The 20,141-nt window shown below is 38.6% G+C and overlaps 1 protein-coding gene and 1 long non-coding RNA gene across 2 annotated transcripts in view; both read left to right on the top strand.

Moving 5' to 3' along the window:
- Positions 1–20,141, top strand: part of LOC122476834 — a 137,470-nt gene that overhangs the window by 67,074 nt on the left and 50,255 nt on the right. The gene's annotated exons all lie outside the window — the stretch shown is intronic.
- Positions 5,801–6,751, top strand: LOC122476833 (AP-4 complex subunit sigma-1-like). Its single transcript, XM_043569683.1, has one exon. The coding sequence runs from the start codon at positions 6,050–6,052 to the stop codon at positions 6,482–6,484; it is 435 nt and encodes a 144-aa protein (XP_043425618.1). The 5' UTR covers positions 5,801–6,049; the 3' UTR covers positions 6,485–6,751.

The raw sequence follows: 20,141 nt of genomic DNA, 5'->3' as shown, positions 1-20,141 counted from the left end.
TAATACACCACTTACAGAAATGGATAGATCATCTAGACACACGGTCAATAAAGAAACAAGGGCCCTGAATGAGACATTGGATCAGATGGACTTGACAGATATATTTAGAACTCTGCATCCCAAAGCAACAGAATATACTTTCTTCTCGAGTGCACATGGAACATTCTCCAAGATAGATCATATACTGGGTCACAAAACAGCCCTTCATAAGTTTACAAGAATTGAAATTATACCATGCTTACTTTCAGACCACAATGCTATGAAGCTTGAAATCAACCACAGGAAAAAGTCTGGAAAACCTCCAAAAGCATGGAGGTTAAAGAACACCCTACTAACGAATGAGTGGGTCAACCAGGCAATTAGAGAAGAAATTAAAAAATATATGGAAACAAACGAAAATGAAAATACAACAATCCAAACGCTTTGGGACGCAGCAAAGGCAGTCCTGAGAGGAAAATACATTGCAATCCAGGCCTATCTCAAGAAACAAGAAAAATCCCAAATACAAAATCTAACAGCACACCTAAAGGAACTAGAAGCAGAACAGCAAAGGCAGCCTAAGCCCAGCAGAAGAAGAGAAATAATAAAGATCAGAGCAGAAATAAACAATATAGAAACTAAAAAAACTGTAGAGCAGATCAACGAAACCAAGAGTTGGTTTTTTGAAAAAATACACAAAATTGACAAACCTCTAGCCAGGCTTCTCAAAAAGAAAAGGGAGATGACCCAAATAGATAAAATCATGAATGAAAATGGAATGATTACAACCAATCCCTCAGAGATACAAACAATTATCAGGGAATACTATGAAAACTTATATGCCAACAAATTGGACAACCTGGAAGAAATGGACGAATTCCTGAACACCCACACGCTTCCAAAACTCAATCAGGAGGAAATAGAAAGCTTGAACAGACCCATAACCAGCGAAGAAATTGAATCGGTTATCAAAAATCTCCCAACAAATAAGAGTCCAGGACCAGATGGCTTCCCAGGGGAGTTCTACCAGACGTTTAAAGCAGAGATAATACCTATCCTTCTCAAGCTATTCCAAGAAATAGAAAGGGAAGGAAAACTTCCAGACTCATTCTATGAAGCCAGTATTACTTTGATTCCTAAACCAGACAGAGACCCAGTAAAAAAAGAGAACTACAGGCCAATATCCCTGATGAATATGGATGCAAAAATTCTCAATAAGATACTAGCAAATCGAATTCAACGGCATATAAAAAGAATTATTCACCATGATCAAGTGGGATTCATTCCTGGGATGCAGGGCTGGTTCAACATTCGCAAATCAATCAACGTGATACATCACATTAACAAAAAAAGAGAGAAGAACCATATGATCCTGTCAATCGATGCAGAAAAGGCCTTCGACAAAATCCAGCACCCTTTCTTAATAAAAACCCTTGAGAAAGTCGGGATAGAAGGAACATACTTAAAGATCATAAAAGCCATTTATGAAAAGCCCACAGCTAACATCATCCTCAACGGGGAAAAACTGAAAGCTTTTTCCCTGAGATCAGGAACACGACAAGGATGCCCACTCTCACCGCTGCTGTTTAACATAGTGCTGGAAGTTCTAGCATCAGCAATCAGACAACAAAAGGAAATCAAAGGCATCAAAATTGGCAAAGATGAAGTCAAGCTTTCGCTTTTTGCAGATGACATGATATTATACATGGAAAATCCGATAGACTCCACCAAAAGTCTGCTAGAACTGATACATGAATTCAGCAAAGTTGCAGGATACAAAATCAATGTACAGAAATCAGTTGCATTCTTATACACTAACAATGAAGCAACAGAAAGACAAATAAAGAAACTGATCCCATTCACAATTGCACCAAGAAGCATAAAATACCTAGGAATAAATCTAACCAAAGATGTAAAGGATCTGTATGCTGAAAACTATAGAAAGCTTATGAAGGAAATTGAAGAAGATTTAAAGAAATGGAAAGACATTCCCTGCTCATGGATTGGAAAAATAAATATTGTCAAAATGTCAATACTACCCAAAGCTATCTACACATTCAATGCAATCCCAATCAAAATTGCACCAGCATTCTTCTCGAAACTAGAACAAGCAATCCTAAAATTCATATGGAACCACAAAAGGCCCCGAATAGCCAAAGGAATTTTGAAGAAGAAGACCAAAGCAGGAGGCATCACAATCCCAGACTTTAGCCTCTACTACAAAGCTGTCATCATCAAGACAGCATGGTATTGGCACCAAAACAGACACATAGACCAATGGAATAGAATAGAAACCCCAGAACTAGACCCACAAACGTATGGCCAACTCATCTTTGACAAAGCAGGAAAGAACATCCAATGGAAAAAAGACAGCCTCTTTAACAAATGGTGCTGGGAGAACTGGACAGCAACATGCAGAAGGTTGAAACTAGACCACTTTCTCACACCATTCACAAAAATAAACTCAAAATGGATAAAGGACCTAAATGTGAGACAGGAAACCATCAAAACCTTAGAGGAGAAAGCAGGAAAAGACCTCTCTGACCTCAGCCGTAGCAATCTCTTACTCGACACATCCCCAAAGGCAAGGGAATTAAAAGCAAAAGTGAATCACTGGGACCTTATGAAGATAAAAAGCTTCTGCACAGCAAAGGAAACAACCAACAAAACTAAAAGGCAACCAACGGAATGGGAAAAGATATTCGCAAATGACATATCGGACAAAGGGCTAGTATCCAAAATCTATAAAGAGCTCACCAAACTCCACACCCAAAAAACAAATAACCCAGTGAAGAAATGGGCAGAAAACATGAATAGACACTTCTCTAAAGAAGACATCCGGATGGCCAACAGGCACATGAAAAGATGTTCAGCGTCGCTCCTTATCAGGGAAATACAAATCAAAACCACACTCAGGTATCACCTCACGCCAGTCAGAGTGGCCAAAATGAACAAATCAGGAGACTATAGATGCTGGAGAGGATGTGGAGAAACGGGAACCCTCTTGCACTGTTGGTGGGAATGCAAATTGGTGCAGCCGCTCTGGAAAGCAGTGTGGAGGTTCCTCAGAAAATTAAAAATAGACCTACCCTATGACCCAGCAATAGCACTGCTAGGAATTTATCCAAGGGATACAGGAGCACTGATGCATAGGGCCACTTGTACCCCAATGTTCATAGCAGCACTCTCAACAATAGCCAAATTATGGAAAGAGCCTAAATGTCCATCAACTGATGAATGGATAAAGAAATTGTGGTTTATATACACAATGGAATATTACGTGGCAATGAGAAAAAATGAAATATGGCCTTTTGTAGCAACGTGGATGGAACTGGAGAGTGTGATGCTAAGTGAAATAAGCCATACAGAGAAAGACAGATACCATATGGTTTCACTCTTATGTGGATCCTGAGAAACTTAACAGGAACCCATGGGGGAGGGGAAGGAAAAAAAAAAAAAGAGGTTAGAATGGGAGAGAGCCAAAGCATAAGAGAATGTTAAAAACTGAGAACAAACTGAGGGTTGATGGGGGGTGGGAGGGAGGAGAGGGTGGGTGATGGGTATTGAGGAGGGCACCTTTTGGGATGAGCACTGGGTGTTGTATGGAAACCAATTTGTCAATAAATTTCAGGAAAAAAAAAAAAAAAAAAAAAAAAAAGTTGCAGGATACAAAATCAATGTACAGAAATCAGTTGCATTCTTATACACTAACAATGAAGCAACAGAAAGACAAATAAAGAAACTGATCCCATTCACAATGGCACCAAGAAGCATAAAATACCTAGGAATAAATCTAACCAAAGATGTAAAGGATCTGTATGCTGAAAACTATAGAAAGCTTATGAAGGAAATTGAAGAAGATTTAAAGAAATGGAAAGACATTCCCTGCTCATGGATTGGAAAAATAAATATTGTCAAAATGTCAATACTACCCAAAGCTATCTACACATTCAATGCAATCCCAATCAAAATTGCACCAGCATTCTTCTCGAAACTAGAACAAGCAATCCTAAAATTCATATGGAACCACAAAAGGCCCCGAATAGCCAAAGGAATTTTGAAGAAGAAGACCAAAGCAGGAGGCATCACAATCCCAGACTTTAGCCTCTACTACAAAGCTGTCATCATCAAGACAGCATGGTATTGGCACCAAAACAGACACATAGACCAATGGAATAGAATAGAAACCCCAGAACTAGACCCACAAACGTATGGCCAACTCATCTTTGACAAAGCAGGAAAGAACATCCAATGGAAAAAAGACAGCCTCTTTAACAAATGGTGCTGGGAGAACTGGACAGCAACATGCAGAAGGTTGAAACTAGACCACTTTCTCACACCATTCACAAAAATAAACTCAAAATGGATAAAGGACCTAAATGTGAGACAGGAAACCATCAAAACCTTAGAGGAGAAAGCAGGAAAAGACCTCTCTGACCTCAGCCGTAGCAATCTCTTACTCGACACATCCCCAAAGGCAAGGGAATTAAAAGCAAAAGTGAATTACTGGGACCTTATGAAGATAAAAAGCTTCTGCACAGCAAAGGAAACAACCAACAAAACTAAAAGGCAACCAACGGAATGGGAAAAGATATTCGCAAATGACATATCGGACAAAGGGCTAGTATCCAAAATCTATAAAGAGCTCACCAAACTCCACACCCGAAAAACAAATAACCCAGTGAAGAAATGGGCAGAAAACATGAATAGACACTTCTCTAAAGAAGACATCCGGATGGCCAACAGGCACATGAAAAGATGTTCAGCGTCGCTCCTTATCAGGGAAATACAAATCAAAACCACACTCAGGTATCACCTCACGCCAGTCAGAGTGGCCAAAATGAACAAATCAGGAGACTATAGATGCTGGAGAGGATGTGGAGAAACGGGAACCCTGTTGCACTGTTGGTGGGAATGCAAATTGGTGCAGCCGCTCTGGAAAGCAGTGTGGAGGTTCCTCAGAAAATTACAAATAGACCTACCCTATGACCCAGCAATAGCACTGCTAGGAATTTATCCAAGGGATACAGGAGCACTGATGCATAGGGCCACTTGTACCCCAATGTTCATAGCAGCACTCTCAACAATAGCCAAATTATGGAAAGAGCCTAAATGTCCATCAACTGATGAATGGATAAAGAAATTGTGGTTTATATACACAATGGAATATTACATGGCAATGAGAAAAAATGAAATATGGCCTTTTGTAGCAACGTGGATGGAACTGGAGAGTGTGATGCTAAGTGAAATAAGCCATACAGAGAAAGACAGATACCATATGGTCTCACTCTTATGTGGATCCTGAGAAACTTAACAGGAACCCATGGGGGAGGGGAAGGAAAAAAAAAAAAAGAGGTTAGAATGGGAGAGAGCCAAAGCATAAGAGACTGTTAAAAACTGAGAACAAACTGAGGGTTGATGGGGGGTGGGAGGGAGGAGAGGGTGGGTGATGGGTATTGAGGAGGGCACCTTTTGGGATGAGCACTGGGTGTTGTATGGAAACCAATTTGTCAATAAATTTCAGAAAAAAAAAACCAAATATAAAAAAAAAAAAAGGCATTCGGAAAAAAAGGATGTTTGGGAGGACAAGATACTCAGAATCTAGTCCCAGTTCTGTCACTGACTTCATGTGGGGACTTGGGAAAGTAATTTCTTAGTTCTGACCCTCAGTTTCTTTATATTAAAAAAGTGGTTGGATTAACTGATTTCCAAGGTACGTTCTTACTCTGACCTTCAGCACTTTGGGTCCTCAAAGTTCTTTGGAGAGGGAGCAAATAACAAGACTATCAGGTATCATAAACAGAAAGTTAAGGAATATGAAATAATAAAAGAGACTAAAAGTCAAAATGGCTGCCCCAAGGAAGCCCGCACCGCGCAGCTAAGAAGGGTTGGGGAACAAGCTTCTGCGGGAAAGGGGAAGGGGGGCTCTCGGAAGAACCGTGGCCAGAACCATAGGCAGGAGTATCGCTTCCCCCCCCCCCCCCCCCCCCCGCCAAGCTGCACAGGTTCTAGGTTCAGATACCCCTTGACATAACTTTTGAGCTATCTGGAAAAATACTGGCCAGGAAAAATGATACAATTTTTCCTCATGGTGAATAAACAAGGGCAGACCCGACTTTCTAAATACTATGAACATGTGGAGATTAATAAGCGTACACTTCTGGAAACGGAAGTCATAAGGAGCTGTCTCTCCCGATCCAATGAGCAATGCTCTTTCATTGAATTTAAGGATTTTAAGCTGATATATCGACAGTATGCAACTCTCTTCATTGTGGTTGGAGTTAATGACACTGAGAACGAGATGACAACTTATGAATTCATCCATAACTTTGTGGAAGTTTTAGATGAGTACTTCAGCCGCGTGAGTGAATTAGATATAATGTTTAATTTGGATAAAGTACACATTATTTTGGATGAGATGGTGTTGAATGGCTGCATTGTGGAAACGAATCGGGCAAGAATTCTTGCCCCTCTACTCATTCTTGATAAAATGTCAGAAAGCTGAATAATGGAAGTCTCTGCCAGGCAACATCAACTTGTGGAAGTGAGAATGCCATGGAATACCTCTTTACATCTGTAGCCCAAAAAGTCTGCAAGACTGTACATTTCAAATTGGGGTACCCTTCCAAAGACATTTTATACAGATGTTTTCCACAGTTCCTAAGTGGAAAACAAACTGTATTTTAAAATATGGTGTACAAAGAAAATTTTTCTCTAAGAGACAAATTTTATTTTCTAATCATAAGCATTTTTTCCCCACCTGTTCAACTTTTGTTGAATTCTGAGGGTATCTTTTTTGTTCTTTGCTTTCCTTTGTATATTTAATTCAGGATAACAGCATGAGAACATGAGACAACTATCAGCCAATAAAGTTCTAAACACAGAGCACTTCGAATGTTTTCTGAATGCTTTTTCCTTAAAATGTCTTAAGTCCAAACTTCACTGAATTGTGTACGTAATAAAAATCGAGAATTAAATTTTATTTGCCAGTTTAAAAAAATAATAATAATAAAAGAAAATAATTTTTCAGTGCAAAAAGAGAAAGTATGAATTGATGCATTATGTTATTAGAATTTTACTTTCCATATTTCCCAGGATAAATATCTTGTCCTATTTTCCCTAGAAACAATCCAAATTACTGGTAATTGCAATATTTCACCATTCCAATTGAATCTCCTAAACTGCCTCATTCACTCAGAATGAACTTCAGGACATATATTTTTTTTCAATAGAAGCCAATGCTTTATTTTTGCTTCAGAAAATATGGTCACCATAACTTTATAACACTCACCTTATCTTTCCTTTCTAGGCTTTTCTCATGTATATCATTTTTTTCGTTGGTGTAATAACATTCAATGCAATGGAAACTTTCTATAAATGTAATCTGCTTATATCACTTATTACTTACAAATGACATGTGTTTGGGATAAAAATCCATTCTTAAAACTAGACATTTACAGTGGATGCTTGGAATAGACAAAGAGGCCAACTGGGCTTCTCTACTGTAAGGTTCTGGAGATAATTATAGGGCAGAAAAATCTGGGGAGTGAGGAGGGAGAGCAGAAGAAACAGAGAGAAGGAGGTTTCAAATATCCTTTATGTATGGCCTCTGCTTATAGGGATTGGGAGCCAGAAGGTTTGAACTTAGGTGAAGTAGTGGGCAGATCATGTCTGCCTGAATTTTTATCTCCAGCCCAAATCTCTCCTGAGTACCAGACTGGAATTTCAAACTGCCTGTTCTATCTCTCAATATGGCACCATGAACTCATTTATCATCCCTTTAAGATCCTTTTCTCCCCCTGGATTCATTGTTCCTATTACTGGCACAACAATTCCCCCACTCCAATCACTAAGACTAATAACTTTATCAATATATCTGATTCTTCTATTGCCTCACTAAATCCAATCAATTGCCACGTATGGATATTCCTCCATAATCTCTCTCATGAGGAAAAAAAAACTCCTATGCATACTTACTACTACCACCTTCATTTAAGCCTTCATAACTTATCATTTCAAATATAATGAATAACATTTTTATCTGATCCATTCCTTCTAAACCTTGCCAACTTCAATCAATAAAAGCCTAGAGCAACCTTTAGCTTAATTTCTTTTCCCACCAGTAGTCCCACCAGTAATGTTAGACCAAGTTTATGGGAAAGTGATATTCTCAATTTTTAGTGGTACATATGCATTTTTATTGAGAGATATGAAGAAGGAATAGCATAAGTTTTCAAGACTTCCTGAAATGGAGGAAATTTCAGTAGTTTTAAGTGGACTAAGATGCTTGCATAATTACATCTGTGTCTAACTCTGAAGCTCTCTCATTGTATGTTTTATTTCTACTTTGGATGTTAAAATAGACCCGACATCTATAGCTTTCCCCTTGTCCACAGCATGATGATTGATCTTCTTTGCTTCTTTTTGTATACACTTATATCAGCTGAATGTTTTTCTGTTGCTTTTTGCCCTCTAGCCTCATCTGATCCATTTCACAGATGTTGAGAATTCAGGGATTCCCCTTAGCTTTTAGTGTCTCCTCCCTCTTTACCAGCCTTGGCGTCTTACCACAGTCATGTTTCCATCACTCACATGTACTTGGCCACGTGGCAGCTTCGCTGATGGGCTCTACAGCCATCTCCTACAAACATAGGCCAAGAGGTGACATTCAATCTATCCAGAGTATACTTCCATCCTGCCAAAGCTGTAAAACTGTCTAGAATTGTAGTCCCTTCCAGTTATGTGCACTGAGGCACCTGCCAAGGACATTAATCAGTTTCCAAATACTTTCATGGCACATCAGATAGAGCTCAGGTAGCTTGTAGTAAGAAAGTAAGGTCATAGCAGCACTGGGTTCGTTGTTTGGGATCTTGAAACTCTTAAGCCACAAGGTATGAGAAGTCCATTGGGTGTTTCTAGAACTTGTCTCAAAGACTGGAAAATATCCAGGCAGAGGTAAAGGAAAGGTTAGGAGAACACAGAAGTCCTAGCTGTGAGGCAAAGGCTGCCTCCTCAGTGGGGGTTGTGGGGTGACCCAGCCAATTAGTGGCCCCAGCCCAGTCACCCCACAGCTGCCATTTAGTCAGTGGGCCTGCTCATTTGGATCTAGGGGCAGCTCTGGAGGGCTTGCCCAGTGTCTCAGGCATGTATAATGCTTCTACCTAACTAAAACCACATGCAGAAGGATCATGTCATAATTGGCACATAACCAATCAAGAAAAGCTTGAGAGGGTGTCCAGACCTTAACTTGTTTGAGCAAATGTTCAAAAAACATTTCTAAAGGGATATTCCAGAAAAACATACTCAAGGTCTTAAAACAGATGTTCAGTCTCTAGGAGAATTGTGTTGCTTTACAGCCATTATTATTGAATGCTATAAGTAGAACCAAATCACTTCAAGGTTTGAACTATGATGGCTTTTCAGATTTTTCTTATACTTTATTGTGGGCCAGGGGAAGAATGGGCTAGATAAAAGAGGATAATGCTCAGGAGGCAGCATTTTCTTGTGTTTTAGTGCCTCAGCTTCAGAGTTAGGCAGACAAGGGCTTAGACCTCTGACTAGCTGAGTGATTTAATCTCTCAGAGCCACAGTTTCCTCGTTTGTAAAACCTATAATTGCTTACTTGATATGTTTATGAAGAGGACTGAAAGGAAATATCACATATAAAGAGTTTGCATAGTTCATATCATGTATTAAGCACTCAATAAGCACTAGACAATATTATTAACATTACTACTAGAAGTACTTTTACCTTCATTGCTTCTTCTACTACTATCACTACTATAACTACTACAACAATAACGACAACTACTACTGCTGCTGCTGCTACTACCACCACTATTACTGGTAATGAGAGCTTTTCCCAAATGAGTTGGGGAGTTGAATACCTCAAGATAATGATTTCCTAGCTTATGTAGAAGGTAGTAGTGTCAAGGAAGATTGCAGGACTGTAATTATAGCTTGGAATAAGGTAAATACCAGAAGAGTGCAGAAACCTAGAATTTTATTTCTCTTATCTCAGACTCACACTCTTCCACTCTTCATTAGTTTGCTATGTGTATAGCGCAAGCCTCTTTATATCTCTAGGTTTCAGTAAGTGCCCTTGAAAATAAAACCCCACTGACACTTATTTGTAGCCTACCTGGCCTATACCAGAGACCTAATCTATGAATGGAATATGATATAAACAAACTGGTCTACATGGGGCATGATATCAGCCTCTAAAGTCATACTAAGCTAACTGGCTCCTAATCCAGAGACATACTATAACCACTACCAGGATCTTTGTTAACCACTGCCAGTGATATTTTGAGCTCATTGTCAGCTGGAAGCATAGTCTTACTTTCAATATAGCCATTACCTTATTTGTTCACATTTGCCAATGTTTGTTGATCCATAATTACTTTTACAGGAATTTTATTAATTCATCCATCTACATATCCGTCTATCCATCCATCCATCCATCCATCCATCCCACAAATAATTATTGAGCAACTACAACATGCCAGACATTGTTCTTAGCACTGGGGATATATCAGTGAAGAGGACAGACAAAAGTCCCTGCCATCATGAAGCTAACAGTCTAGCTGCCTGTTCTGGTCAAATGTAATATACTAAGAAACTTCACTGAGGTAAATTCAGTCTAGCTTTTTGAAACAATTATGGTCAATACTTTTCAACTGAACATGTCTTCTGGGAGGCAGGGTTGGGTGGAGAGGGAGGAGATAGTCTTGGATCTAACCTGAGAAAAGGCTCGGAGCGTGGTTTGGGAAAGGGCTTTAATAATAATATGACTATATTTTGATTTATCAGATGAATATGGTTTATGTAAATTATATAGCTGATATATTTTGTATAGCTGATGTATATTGTATACATCACCTTTTGAAATATGATAGAAAGTAATGTGACTTTTAATTGTGTATTTCATAAACTGGCTCTGAAGGCAGCTCCAAAAACAGCATTTCAAAAATATTCTGAGCAATAGCAGCATAATTGTAGTAAGTATATATAAGTGTATATATATATATATATATATATATATATATCCCCAAGGGGAATACTTTGAAAAATACAACATGCAGTTGGATGTACAAGTTCTGGTATGTTATTAAAATAAATATTAAGTTGTCAGTTAATTTGTCTAAAAAACAGTGAAGTAAGAAAAAACACTTAGATTTTTTTATATGTATTACTATGTTTGGACTTAGAGTCATACAACTCAGTAAGCAGTTATAAAATTCGCTTACTTTCAAAAGTACTGAATCAAGTTTTTCTTTTCACCTAGGTTATTTCAGTTGATTTATTTGTAGCTTTCTGCTTATGGGTATTGAAAAAGTATACTATGATTATTTGGCCATTTCCTATGCTGTGTTACATTTTTAACATGCAAATCAACCTTCTGGTTATATGACAGGTCTGAAGAAATACAGCCTTCTGATTGATGCCAATGTATGATCAATTCCTTGTAATTTAACTGGTATTTATGTTACAGGCAGAATGTTAAATCAGGAATTGTAAACAATTCCTAGGCAATGTGTATAATGTTTGTAAGTCATTCCTAGAAATTGTTCACAATACCTGTAACATATATGCAACCAGCAACATACTTGAAATATATAGGAAACCTTCAAGATGCAAACTGGCCACCTCCGTGCCATCCCTGGATTATAACATTGGCTTTAATAATTCTACTTATTTATCTGTTTGTGTATTTAGATATTAATCATAACTCTAATAATACTAGAGTTTATTTTCATAGCTTTAATGGGTTCCTGGATTTTTAATAGCTATTGGGTGATACAGAACTTTTGACATGCTTATTTTAAGAAGGACTAGGAATAAAAGAAACCAATAAATAATAATAAAAGGAATGTTGTTTTCCAGATACTCTAAGGCCTCATCCAGATTTTCTTATTCTTGTTCACAAGCTCTATCACAAGATCCCTTGCCTTTCCCCCCAGATCTTTACATTCTATCCAACTAGTTTTTGATACACTAATGCCTTCAAGCTTTCCCAGGCCACTCAAAAGAAATCAGATAACTTTACAAACTTCGATCTGTCTAAACATGAAACTTTTCCTGCCTGTCCCTGAGCACTTCCCTGCTAATGGCCCTTGGTCTACACATGGTGTAATTGTTTAATTCTATATATTTGTTTCCTGCTTAAGTTTATATTATTTTCATATACTATTTTGAAATGATCTACATTTTGGTTTATGTTAGCATTGTCTGCTATGGGTTATGTCTACATAACCACCCCAAATCAATTTGGAGACGAAGAAAAATAAGTTGAATTAGTCCAGCTTTTGAGTGCTAAGGTCATATCAAATCACTGATTAGAATTATTTACCCTCTCTAGCTGGAACGTTTCTAGTCCATCTAGGCAACTAAACAGATTTGGTAAACTTCTGATTGACCAATGGAACTGGAGCCCAGCAAGATGAGGACAGGAAATGAATAGGCAAGATAAGTAGGACTAAGAAGGAAACATCTGAGTGACAGCGCAGGGTCTTCTGACAATTGACCTCAGAATCTAGTATAGGTACAAAGGAATTGGTTGGTATGGTAAGATGCTTCTAAGTAGGATTTGACAGTCATAAATGGGCCTTTTAATCTGTTTAGATGATGACCATCACTCCCATTTACATCCCCACTGTATCCAGATATGAACCATGAGTTCTAAACCCGATTCAGTCCTATCTCCTCTGTTGAAGCCCTCTGAATTGCTTCAGACCACACTGGTATGTCTTTTCTTTGAACTCCTTTAGCCTTTATTTAAGTTAACATTGCCCCAGGCACTGAATTGCACTTATCTAAATATTTGCTGTGTGATATTTTCATGTATGCTTTGTACTTATGGTGACCATATTTTCCAAACCAAAAATTAAAGTACATCATTTTAAAATTTAGGTAGATTATTTGAGATTAACAATGCCCTAAAGAACAGATGTTTATTCCTTTCTATGTCACTCACTTATTAAATGTTGGCTGTTATTGATGATACAAAGATAAAAAAGAACATAAGGTGACATCTACTAAGTTACAAATAAAGGACACTGAAATTCTTGGCAGTGTCCAATACAGAGAGGCATTGCATAAATGCCTTATCACTGTGTGTGAGGAATGATGTCATAATCCTGTAAAAGAAAAAAAGTGTGGGAAATGAAGAAGGGCAATAAAAAGTACCAGTAGCAAAAGATGTTATATAAAGATCATATCATATAAGACATCATATAAGGATAGTCTAAAAAGATGGGAACTTATTATCCAGAAAGATAGAAGTGAAAGAGTTTTCACTGAGGTCTGTAAGGATGTGGATTAGGTGAACTTGGATTTGTTTACCAAATTCTAGAATCCTTCACTAGGCTGCCTATATTCTTGCATACCAAAATTTCAAGTATATTTAGGAAAATAAAAAAGGTGGTAATCACATTGAACTTGCTATTTTAAGAGGTGGTGCAGGAAGATAACATAGCTTAGAAAGGAATTCAGGTTCATTTAAGGCTGGCAGATCAATAAGGGATATTAAACTATTTTTATCCATTAATTTTTAGCTCAATTAGTTAATGAGATAACACATTAATCCATTGCGAAGCAGAAAGCAGCCTTTTGATCTAGAGTCAGACATGCTGACAGCAACAAGAATGGGTAACTTACACTGAGGAGGAGATAAAAGTGGAGAGAATTATTTAAGACTAGTAATATGGAATCAGTTAGCTTAGGGGCTAATTTACCTACACATCTTAATTTCACCTGAGAGTAACATAGCATAGTACAGCAATTCATGCTTATAGTGGAAACCTTGAGTCATTAAGACAAATTTAAATTATATTCCATCTACTTTGTTTATATGGAATTCATGGTTCTTACAAGTAAGGCTCTAAGATACTCATCCTAATCAAATTGAAAACCCTCACCACAATACCTTGGATTTTTTCTCATACTGAGAAAAAATGTTATAAGACATAAATGTTTTTCAAACATAAGGTGTGGTTATTTTGGGGGAAGTAACAGTTCATATGATGATTAAAGGCAAGAGAGGATACTCTTCCCAATAAAGTTTATTAGCCTTTTAAAGGTCATAAACGGTAACACGGTGATATAGTGCTTTTTTTGTCCCTTCTGCCAAATGCTAATAGCATTTCTTGGCAATTCAGGGGAACTATAGAGCTTTGGAGTCCCAGCGCGGAGAAAGTAATGGTTTTAGATATTCTTTAGATTGGAATTCATCAACAAATACTGGAATCCTTAAGAAAGCATTTTATTTATTTATTTATTTATTTATTTATTTATTTATTTATTCATGAGAGAGGAGAGAGCAAGAGGGGCAGAGAGAGGTAAAGAGAGAGAGAGAGAGAGAGAGAGAGAGAGAGAGAGAGAGAGAGAGAATCCCATGTAGACTCCACACTGGCGGCACAAAGACTGATTCATGGCTTGATCCCATAATCCTGGGATCATGACCCCAGCTAAAACTAAGAGTTGGACCCTCAACCAACTGAATCATCCAGGTGCCCCATTTAGGAAGCATTTTAAAATCTAGTTCCTTTACTGGACAATACACAATGATTAAGGGCTAAAGAGAGAGTGGAATTTGGAGGCCATCATTCACTATGATAGCCTGCAAGCCAGCCACAGAACAGAGTAAGTGGTGGTATGTCAACAAAATCTGAAATCAGGAAGTAAACACTTTTCATTATATGGCAAGCCACTGAGTATATTTAGAAGATTTATTAGAGAAGTTGATTTTGTCCCTTCTCAGGAGACTAAGCTATGTTCCTAATCATACCTGCTTGGTAAACGATCTTGCACCAGTGGCTTGTGTTGTATTTGGCACCAGTGATCTGGTCCTAGCAGATGTTAAACTTTCCCTCTCTATCCCCATTATACCACCTTTCCCTCTCCACCGCCCAGCTGCAGCATGGCTATGCACATAGTAAGAGTTCAATAAGTATTGCTGAAATAATTAATACTTTAAATATGGCTGTTATTTGCTATAAACATATAAACAGTGCTATTAAAGTGGAGGGTAGAAGGTTGAGCAGTGCCAAGAACAAACTTTTGCATGCTCAAAATATTTGCCTTGGCGTTGGAAAATTAGTACATGGTCATAAAATAACTTAAAAATGACGAAAAAAACTCCTCTGACCTTAGATTCTGAATCTAGTTACCTTGGGAAGTAGTGGGAATTCCATCCTTGGGAAATTTTAGGCAGGTTCTGGGCTGGATAACACTTGCCAGGGATATTGTGGAGGGATACCCTGTATTAGGCTGGAATGGGGAGTAGTTAAATAAAGTTTAAGGCATAATTTTTTCACAAGTTTTTATTTAAATTCTATCTAGTTAACGTGCAATGAAATATTTGTTTCAGGTGTAGAATTTAGTTACTAATTGCTTACATACAACATCCAATGCACACCACAAGTGCCCTCCTTAATACCCATCACCTGTTTAACCCATCCCCCAACCTATCTTTCTTCCAGTAACTCTCAGTTTGTTCTCTATAGTTGAGTATGTTTCTTGGTTTGTCTCTCTTTTTCCCCCCTATGTTCATTTGTTTCATTTCTTAAATTCCACATATGAGAGAAATCATATGGTATTTGTCTTTCTCTGACTTATTTTTCTTAGCATAATACTCTGTAGCCCATACACATAATTGCAAATGGCAAGATTTCACTATTTCTATGGCTCGGTAATATTCCATTGTGTGTGTGTGTGTGTGTGTGTGTGTGTGTGTGTGTGTGTGTTTACCACATCTTCTTTACCCATTAATCAGTAGATGGACATTTGAGCTCTTTCCATCAATTGGCTATTATTGATAATGCTGCTGTAAACATCATGGTGCAGGTATCCCTTGGAATTAGTATTTGTGTATCCTTTAGGTAAATACCTAGTAGTGCAATTTCTGGGTCATTATGTAATTCTATTTTTAACTTTTTGAGGAGACCCCATACTGTTTTTAGAGTGGCTGCACCAGTTTGCATTCCCACCAATGGTGTAAGAGGGTTCCCCTCTCTCTGTATCCTTTTTTAAGACATAATTTTTGATACAAATAACAACAGGTAATATGGTCCAAGAAAGAAAGTTTCTAGTTGAAAGATGCATAATAATTTTCCACGAAGGAAAAAAAAAATTACTAAAGCCTTGTCCTGCCTTTTTGGCAGAGACCACTAAACTAACCCTTTATCAAGAACACAACAGCTTGAAGTTATCCAAACCAGACTTCTTGACTCACCTGGAACATATTTGTGTGGACTTCTCAATGTTCAATTCTGTGTTACCTAAAGTGAAAGCTAGCTTAGAGGGCTTAGTATAGCCATAACTCCCTGAGGCTTCAACTTTTGGAAATAAGTGTATCCTATGTCTGTTGTGACCCAGCAAAGAACTAGGAGTTGTGGAGGATGGAAAGAAGTGTAAGGCTTCCCCCCCCAGGTGAACTGTGTGGTTAATTTGATTTACTTTCTCCAGAAGTACCACCCATTTTTTTTGCACCATAACCTTCCTCATGCTCTCCTAGAAAGAGAGATCCAGGATCTCATCACCTTCTGTTTAAATTCCTCCAACAAGCCTCTCTGCTTCCAACCTGCTTCCCTCAAACCCAAACATTACACTATAGTCAGAGGTTTTGTCCTAAAGCATAGATGCAGTCCTGCCACCCCCTATTTTCCAACTCCTCAGTGGCTATTGAGGAAATATTGAGATTGAGATTAACCCTATAGGATTAATTCCTAACTCTAACACATTAACTCCTAACACTTGCATTCGAGGCCTTTCACAACCTGTACCTAATTTGCCTTAAGTCCAGCTCCCATCATTATTCTCATATATCTTATTCTCCAGCCTCATCCAACCACTCCCTATTTCTTGAATACAGCAAATTCTTACATACGGAATATTATTTCATATACTTTACCTGGAATCTCTTTATCTATCATTTGCCATCTGAAAAAATCCTACTTGACCTGCATGCATTACCTTCTCTGTGAAGTTTATTTCAAAACTCTCAGGCAGAATTAATTCTCAGTTTCTGTACTCTTATAGATGGGGAAGACAAGAACTCATATTAATGACCAGCTTTATTCATAAGCAATTGAAATAGCCTTCATGGTGCAATTTGAGGACTTTTGGGAAGGTCTCCATCTTTGCCAATTCAGAGAATTTAAATACTGGAAGAAATCTTAGTGTCAACTGGTCCAAATCATTTCATACCAATAAGTATCTTCCAAGGTCCAGAAAGGTGAAATAATTTGTATAAGTTCACACTGTCAGAGCTAAGTCCTTAAGGGGTGATGGATCAAACTTCTTTTTCAGGAATGCTAGTTTAGTCATATATCCTACCTTCTGAAGTTATCATTGCCTTCTATTAGCTTCTTTAAAAATGCAATATCCTATGAAAGGATACCATCTTAACGCTTCAGCACTTCAATATAAATACCTTTATCAGATCAATTTGCTCTTCAACAGGAGACATTTGGTGCAGCTTTAGAATTATAAAATGAAATGGGGATGAAAGGCAAGTTGGATCAACGTTTCACTTTTCATCCTAAATCACATTTACCTGAGAAACTGAGGAATGAATGGAGGCACAGAAAGATGATAAGAACTTAAGAGATCAAATGTGGCATTTTTTCATCAGTACCTTAAATCTACTGTCATGGAAATATAGTATTGTGCTGGTTCTGAGAAGCCCAGGGAAGGCTCAACTACATCCTTCTTTTAAACAGATTTCTGCAAATTGGAGAAATTTCAAGGGAGATATTGAAAGATAACTGGGATCAGCTAGATAGAGTCAAGAACCACCTGATGGATGGAAGCACCTTGAAGGCTCTAGGAATAGGGAGACTGGGACTGACTGCCTGCTAAGGTCTGTGAGAAAGGAGGGAACCATAATAATAGCCCACAAATATTAGAAATTAGGAACAATTATTTGGACTGGTACCAGAGGAAAAAAGTAATATTAATAATATAAAATTAATAAGGGGGGGGCAGCATGGCGAAGAAGTAGGGGGATCTGAAGTTCCCTCATCTCTCAAACAAAGCAGTGTTGAAGCCAAAGCACTTTGAACTCCAAGAGTCTGGGAGGCAAAGAGACAGTCGCTTCCAGGGACCCACTGGGACAACCTGACAGGCCATAGGTGAGTGATTGCAATCTGGGAGAGACAAAACGAGTGGAGAGAAGGGATCCCCTTCTGCAGAGAGAGCAAGAGAAGAGAAAGAGAAGCTGGGGAAGCATAGGACTGTATTTGGACAAGAGAAAAACCACAGACAGGGACGGAGAAAGATCCCATCTCTAACTGAGGGGCTTTCTCCATAGCGGGGCCAGCTGCCCTGAATCGCACACCTGGGGATGAGGGGAGCCAGTCCCAGGCTCAGTGTCTAGGTCAGGGGTGCAGTCCACAGTAGGAGAAAGCAATCACCTCCCTGGAGTGCTGTGGGAAGAGGGTATATACTCACTCTGTGCCCGCCAGCCAGAGACCATATATTGGGCGGCATGGAGCAGCATTCTCCCAGTGCCAGGTCACACAGAACTGGAGTTTAAATTCTAGCCAAGCACCAGGGAGACATGGGAATTGGTGAAGCGGGGAAAACCGCCTTGTTTACACCCACGGCATAGTGAGGATGGCTTGAACGGAGTGGTTTGGGACACCTGGTCCATGGAGGAAAGACTGGGTAGTCGCCATTTTTCTCCCCATAACCAACAAGGTGGTGCTTCAGGGAATGGACAGCAGGCCCACAGTGGAGGCGGGACCCACCTACAACAAACCATGCGCCTCCATGTCTGGTAACTGTGTATCTACTGGAGCAGGATTGATGCTGATGAACCAGGAAGCACCTCCTCCAGATAAGCACTGTTGCATTGTCTGGTTTAATTCTCAGACAATTCTTGTTATATAGATATAATCTTCCTTCCTCTTCTCCTTCTTATCTCTTCCCTCCTGTAGTCTGGTTACTCTGGTAATTGGTTTGTTTAAGCAGATATATGTAATCCATTCTTTTAATACATGCTCTACACCTCCTTTATTTTCCTTTTTCTCTCTGGATTAAACCATGTAGTTTCTCTGTCTAGTCAATTTTATTTTCTCTTCCTTTTCCCCACCTCCTTCTTTATTTTCCTTACTCTCTGGATTAAGCCATAGAGTTTCTCTGTCTGTAAACGTTATTTTCTTTTCTGTCCCCCCACCTACTTCATTATTTTCCTTTCTCTCTCTCTCTGGATTAAACTGTATAGTTTCTCTGTTCAATTTTTACCTTTTCTTTTTCCCCACCATTGTCACTTCTCTCTTTGTATGGGATGAGGGCGCTTCCATCAGCACCACCTCCACACTGTTGCTTACTTGTAGCTGGTGTTTCTGATTTCTTGTTTTTGTTTTTCTTTGTGTGTTTGCATGGTTTTGTTCTCTGTTTTCTTTTTGTTTGTTTGTTTGTTTTCCATTCCTGGGCTACTTCAATGAAAAAATTAAAGCACAACTAGTGGAAGGTACAAAACATCACTATGAGTAGGGAGATAAGTAACCAAAGTCACAACAAAAGAGAGAAAGTAAAATTTTCCAAAAAACACCTCCTGAGGGGCCAGGTGCTGGACAGTGTATGACCCTTTAATAAAGTAGTGCTCACATCATAGGAGTTCCAGAAGAAGAAGAGAGAAGGAAAGGGGTTGACGATGTACTTGAATAAATCATAGCTGAGAATTTCAAAAATCTGAGTAAGGAAACAGACATTGAAATCCAGGAGGGACAGTGAACTCCCTTCAGACATAACTTGAATCGATCTTCTGCATGACATATCATACTGAAACTGGAAAAATACAAACATAGAGAGAATTCTGAAAGCACCTAGGGATAAATGGGCCATAAGGGAAGGGAAGACACATAAGGGTAGTAGCAGACCTATCTACTAAAACTTGGCAGGCCAGAAAGGAGTGGCAGGAAATTTTCAATGTGCTGAATAGAAAAAAATATGCAGCCAAGAATCCTTTATCCAGCAAGACTTCTTTCGTAACAGGAGAGATAAACGTTTTCCCAAACAAAAACTGAAGGACTTCATCATAGCTAAACCAGCCTTAAAAGAGATCCTAATGGGACCCTGTGATGGAATGTTGCAAAGATCACCAAGGACCAGAGACATCACTACAAGCATGAAAACTACAGATAACACAATGGCTC

Source organism: Prionailurus bengalensis, chromosome X, assembly GCF_016509475.1.
Source record: "Prionailurus bengalensis isolate Pbe53 chromosome X, Fcat_Pben_1.1_paternal_pri, whole genome shotgun sequence".
NCBI lineage: Eukaryota > Metazoa > Chordata > Mammalia > Carnivora > Felidae > Prionailurus > Prionailurus bengalensis.
Note: the sequence above shows the minus strand (reverse complement) of the source record. Positions and strands in the feature narration are given on the sequence as shown.

Bases quoted from the DNA above. Each gene is read 5' to 3' on its own strand.
- LOC122476833 (XM_043569683.1), top strand. From the start codon at position 6,050: ATGATACAATTTTTCCTCATGGTGAATAAACAAGGGCAGACCCGACTT.